This window comes from Aethalodelphis obliquidens, unplaced genomic scaffold (genome assembly GCF_003676395.1).
Source record: "Aethalodelphis obliquidens isolate GAN/ISIS:26980383/991018 unplaced genomic scaffold, ASM367639v1 scaffold44, whole genome shotgun sequence".
In the NCBI taxonomy this organism is placed as follows: Eukaryota; Metazoa; Chordata; class Mammalia; order Artiodactyla; family Delphinidae; genus Aethalodelphis; species Aethalodelphis obliquidens.
Window position 1 is genome coordinate 1,677,675 of NW_020837988.1, and position 5,336 is coordinate 1,683,010.

The following is a 5,336-nucleotide window of genomic DNA, read 5'->3' on the forward strand; positions in this document are numbered from 1 at the left end:
GGATGGATGGATGGATGAGGGATGGATGGATGGATGGATGGAGGGATGGATGGATGAGGGATGGATGGATGGATGAGGGATGGATGGATGAGGGATGGATGGATGGATGGATGAGGGATGGAGGGATGGATGGATGAGGGATGGATGGATGAGGGAAGGATGGATGGATGGATGGATGGATGGATGGATGAGGGATGGATGAGGGATGGATGGATGGATGGATGGATGGATGGATGGATGAGGGATGGATGGATGGACGGATGAGGGATGGATGGATGAGGGATGGAGGGATGGATGGATGAGGGATGGATGGATGGATGGATGAGGGATGGAGGGAGGGATGGATGGATGAGGGATGGAGGGATGGATGGATGAGGGATGGATGGATGGATGGATGAGGGATGGAGGGAGGGATGGATGGATGAGGGATGGAGGGATGGATGGATGAGGGATGGATGGATGGATGGATGAGGGATGGATGGATGGATGGATGGATGAGGGATGGATGAGGGATGGATGGATGGGTGAGGGATGGAGGGATGGATGGATGAGGGATGGATGGATGGATGAGGGATGGAGGGAGGGATGGATGGATGAGGGATGGAGGGATGGATGGATGAGGGATGGAGGGATGGATGGATGAGGGATGGATGGATGGATGGATGGATGAGGGATGGAGGGATGGATGAGGGATGGATGGATGAGGGATGGACGGATGGATGAGGGATGGAGGGATGGATGAGGGATCAACAGACAGACGACAGATGGATGGATGAGGGATGGAGGGATGGATGGATGATGAGGGTACCTATGAATCGATTAATGGGGGGAACAGGGGAAAACAGCTCAGGACTATATTCCACTCAATTATAAGAACCTATACTTGAAAGCATCTCTGTACCTTTTCATATTCTTCTAAAATCCCTTTCTTCTTGATATTTCTCTTGGCCAGATAGATGGCTGGAAAAGAAAACAATGACATTTCCCATCATCCTCATATTTCAAACCCCTCTATGCGTGAGACTGTCGTGCTCAGCTCAGTGAAGAGAACACTCAGCTGACCCAGTCCTTCCCCTGGGAATCACTCCCAATACAGGTGAGAACTGACATAAAGGCTGTCTTGATGACAGCAAGACAAGTGTCACCAAAACGCAGCAAGTAAGTAAGCGGCATGGCAAGCCCTCCCCAAGGCATAGGAGGAGGGGCGGAGCCTTACCATAGTCTGTGTCTTCAGCCGGCCACTGCTGGGTGGGCCAGAAGTACGGTGTCTACAAGAGAAACCAGGGAAGCAGGCTTACACACAGGGCTGTGAACCCCCGGCCCCCAGCCCTCTAGCTTAAAACATAAAGGTGCCTTAGCCCCCTCCACTGTTTCTGAAGATCTGTGAGGATGTGAAGCCAACCAATTACCTTTTCAGATGACACTAACCCCCTGTTAACACCCAAGGTCAAGGCCAAGGCTCACCTGAAATCGATAGAGGCTGTTGTCAGGCTTGAGAACGAGGTTCTTGGGGTCCTGCAGGGGGTAGATGTAGCCGTACTTGACAATAAAGTTGCCCAAGTTCTGTGCCTCTGGGGAGAAGGGGTTGAGACAAGGCAGTTAAGAGCAGGGGCCAAGCGCAGAAGCTCACGGCCCCGCCCCCGCAGAGCACCCCAAACTCAGGGCAGGTACCCCCATCCTAATAGCACTTCAGCCGAGAAGTGGGGACAGTGGCTCCTGAACTTAGCTGCGGACAGGTACCAGCTGGGTAGCCACGGCTAAAAGGAGGGTCCCCCAGCCCAGCCCCCGAATGTAAGTAAGTCTGGAGGGCAGTCAGTGACCCCAGTGTTGACGGTGCCACAGGTCATCCACTGCAGGCATTTGGGGTGACAGGTGGGGAAATCCTGGAGGAGCATCGCTGGGCCCTTTGGGTCTGGAGAAGTCCAGAGGCTTCTGCTTGACCAACAGACACCTCTTCATCCCGAGGGGCAGGAAGGTGAGGCTGTGTTTATGGTCAACTTCTACCCCAAGCTCAGCTCTGTCTGCACCCTGGGTCCAGATCCCAGGCTCCTCCCCATGTCCCTTCAACTCCCATCCGCCTCCAGTCTGCTCAGAAACACAGTCTTGGTTCTGGATTTGCAGCGATTAAAGGATAACTGTCCTGGTTCATTCTCAGAGGCACCAGTGAGAGCAGGTGTCTTTCTACCATCAAGACAGAATCCCAGCCCTCCCATCCTGCAGGCCCAATGACCCAACCCACATCCTATCCCACAGCTCAGCCTCCCAGGAGCGGGGAGGCTTCCTCCCCACCCTCCCTCTTCATATCTCCCTCCCTCTATCAGAGACCAGACCCTCGTTGTACCAACAGCCTTTTCGCTAGTGGCAAGTCAGGTCCCTGAGGCTTTCTGCTCCAATCCATCCTTCAGACTGCTGCCTAACATCCCAGCTTAAATCTGATTACTGTACACACCGCCATGCTGCAAAACCCTGCGTGGGTTACACTGCCTCTCTCCCAGATAAAATTTGGAATCCAAGAATGTACCAGGTGCACCCCACCTGTCCACTGCCCTCCACACCCAGCTGAAGTCACTACTCCCCATTTCCCCTGTTACCGCTCCATTCCTGGTTCATTCCATGTTTATGTCTTTGCTAATTTCCCCGCTGGGAAGACAGACCCTCTGAGCTTCCCTCCAGGATTCACAGGCATCGCTTGTTTGGCGACCAAGGGTACGTATGCATCACCCCCTCCAGGAAGTCTTTCTTGATTACCCATGAAGTTCTCATCTCTCCAATTAAAATGTCAATTTCTCAGAGACGCGGGCTGACCCCCGTTTAGCTTCTACCCTCCAGAGATGCCCCCAGGGTGACGCGCACACAGCAGCCCTTGGTCTCGGAGGAAAAGACGAGCTCTCACCCAGACTGGAGACCCACAGCCGCTGGGTGATCCACTGCAGAACATCACTCCCTGCAAAGCAGAAGCATTTGGCCACCGTCAGAGCCTCCCCGACCTCCACGCCCCCCTCCACACGGTCGCCCAGCCGGCCTCCTCCCTGTTCAGCCATGATCTTGTCCTTCTGCTCAAAAGCTTCAGGGATGCCCCTCCTCCCCTCCCCCCAGCAAAGTTCAGTCCGAACCCTGCAGCCCATAATTCGGGGCCGTCCATGATCCGACTCTGGCCAGGTTTCCAGCCTAACGTCCCCTACACCCTTCAGGCTTCACCTCTCTTGTGATACTTATTCTCTTTCCTTACAATAATTGGTGCCTGGACTGTCACTCACCGAGTAGGAAGTAAACAGACTAAGACTTACCAATGAAAAGAAAAAAAACAGACCCAAAGCAAGCTGTCCGTGGAACTCTGAATGGAGCCCGGAGCCAGGGACGGGAGGGGAAAGGGGTGCGCCAAGGGCAGGGCTGGTTCTCCCACACCCCCAAGTTCCCAGGCAGAACTCTGAGGGGTCAGAGAATTCTAAAGCGAAACCTGGCTTTCCAGGTCATTGTAAAGACGCTTTTGTCGAAGCGGTTTAGATGAGCCGCTTTTTTAGGAACACTTTGTGGGGTGATGTACAACTTCAGACCGTGGAATGCGGGCTCCGTGCGCCCTCTCGCCCTGGGCCCTGCGAGGCCGAGGGGCTGGCCTGGGAGCGACGCAGACTGCAGGCCGGCGTGGAAGAAACCAGGGGAGGCACACGGGGACAAGAGCAGGAGGGAATGTGCACCCCTCCGCCCCCAGCAAGTGTTCAGATTGATCTAAGGGCCAAGGCAAGCCGGGTCCCACCAAGTCCAGAGCTGATGCAGGACCCCAGGGAAGCCGCGGCCTCCCACTCGGCCCGGGCCCTCTGGCCCCATCGGCAGAACACACTCCTTGCAGGAGGCGGGCGGGATCATCTCGGGAGAAAGATGCACCCCAACTCCGACGTCATCTTGCAAATGCCAACAACCATATTTTCCAGCCACCCCGGGCTGCTTTCCAGAGGCCGAGCTGGGTCCCCTGCCTGTGTGGAAACCGGCCCACGAAACACACCAAGGAGGAGGGTCAGGGTCTGAAACCCCGCTGCCTGTGTCCTTGTAGCTGGACTGTCGCAAAGGACACTTCCTCGCTCACTTGGGGGTGGCCAAGGGGCGTTTCTTCTGACACCCGCGGCGGGGGTGGGAGGGCTTAGGGCCCCTCCCCCACTCTCTGGGCTGAAGGAGCTGCCCGCAGTGTGGCTGAGGGTGGACCCCCTGTCACTGCCCTTCCTGCGCACGCCCCGGGCCACAGATATCCAGCTGTCAGCTCTCCGCGCCCACGTGCCCACCGCGACGGCTTTCAGAGGCTCCCCTGTGCCTCCTGGCTTTAGTCAGCGCTTTGCTTATTCAAAAGCAAAATTCTTCACCTAAACCCCTACTTAAAAATCCCAGGACTGGGTGTTTTAGACTCTCCACCCCAAGTCTCTACACGGTGGTGTGCAGACCAGGAAAGAGAGCCCCCGGCGGAGAGCAGACAGGTTAGCGCTCCCCACCAAGGGGCTGAAGGTTTCTCATCCACTTGACCACTTCCTGAAATAGGTCGAATGGGGTTACGGGGGCCCCGGTGTGTCCACCACGTGATCTGTGCCGACGGCACCACAGGCTGCTCAGAGCCCACGTCGGCCACCGTCGTCCCCTTAAGTCCTGAGTCCCCTGCCCTCTGAGGAGTCGGGTGGCACTGATCCCGGTTGCTTTGATTAGGGCCGATACTGCAGGACAGGGCTCCTCCTGGGCTCCGACCGCAGCTGGGACTCACCCGAGTAGGATGAACAAGGCAGAGCGTGGCTGGGTGGGCGGCCCCCCACCAAATCCAGGGAACCAGGGGCCCCACCTGCCAGGAAGGAAAGCAGCTTGCAATCCCGGACGGGGGATGAGAGCATGGACGCTGGAGCGGTGTAGCTGGGCTCAAGCCCACGCTCAGCCCTGGATGCGTTTAGTGACCTGGGGACATGATGCTGGAACTCTGCGTCTCCGTGTCCCCGGCTGCAAGAAAGGGCTGGGGGGTCACATCTCTCCCTACGCTTATCGTGGTGACACAGCCAGCTATGGGCCCCGTGGGGCGTCACTGAGCACCGGCCAGTGCACACTAGAGCCTTGTCTGGTTCCTGCAGGCACCCCCTGGGGCAGGGATCACTACTTCTGCTTGTCAAATGAGGAAATGGAGACTAGGGCTACACGGAAAAAAAAAAAAAAAAAGGCACCCAAAGGATTCAATCCCAGGGTGCCTGAGTCAACGTCCAGCGCCCTTTGGACAGTTCGAGACCAGGACTGATTCACGCGCTCGATAAACTTTTGTTAAACTTCCACCCTGACCCCCAGCTGCACTAAGCGCAGGGGTTACTCAGATGAGC

General features: G+C 56.5%; 1 protein-coding gene across 1 annotated transcript in view; it reads right to left on the reverse strand.

The window, feature by feature from the left end:
- The window catches only part of RGS9 (regulator of G protein signaling 9), a 42,038-nt gene extending 37,055 nt beyond the window's left edge, over positions 1–4,983 (reverse strand). The window contains exons 1-5 of the mRNA XM_027080466.1: positions 4,742–4,983; positions 2,894–2,944; positions 1,465–1,571; positions 1,217–1,268; positions 902–960 (exon numbers count right to left, since the gene is read on the reverse strand). Of these exons, the coding sequence (XP_026936267.1) occupies positions 902–960; positions 1,217–1,268; positions 1,465–1,571; positions 2,894–2,944; positions 4,742–4,865 (393 nt within the window). The 5' untranslated portion in view covers positions 4,866–4,983. The remainder of the gene's footprint in view (positions 1–901; positions 961–1,216; positions 1,269–1,464; positions 1,572–2,893; positions 2,945–4,741) is intronic.
- Positions 4,984–5,336: the final 353 nt, after the last annotated feature.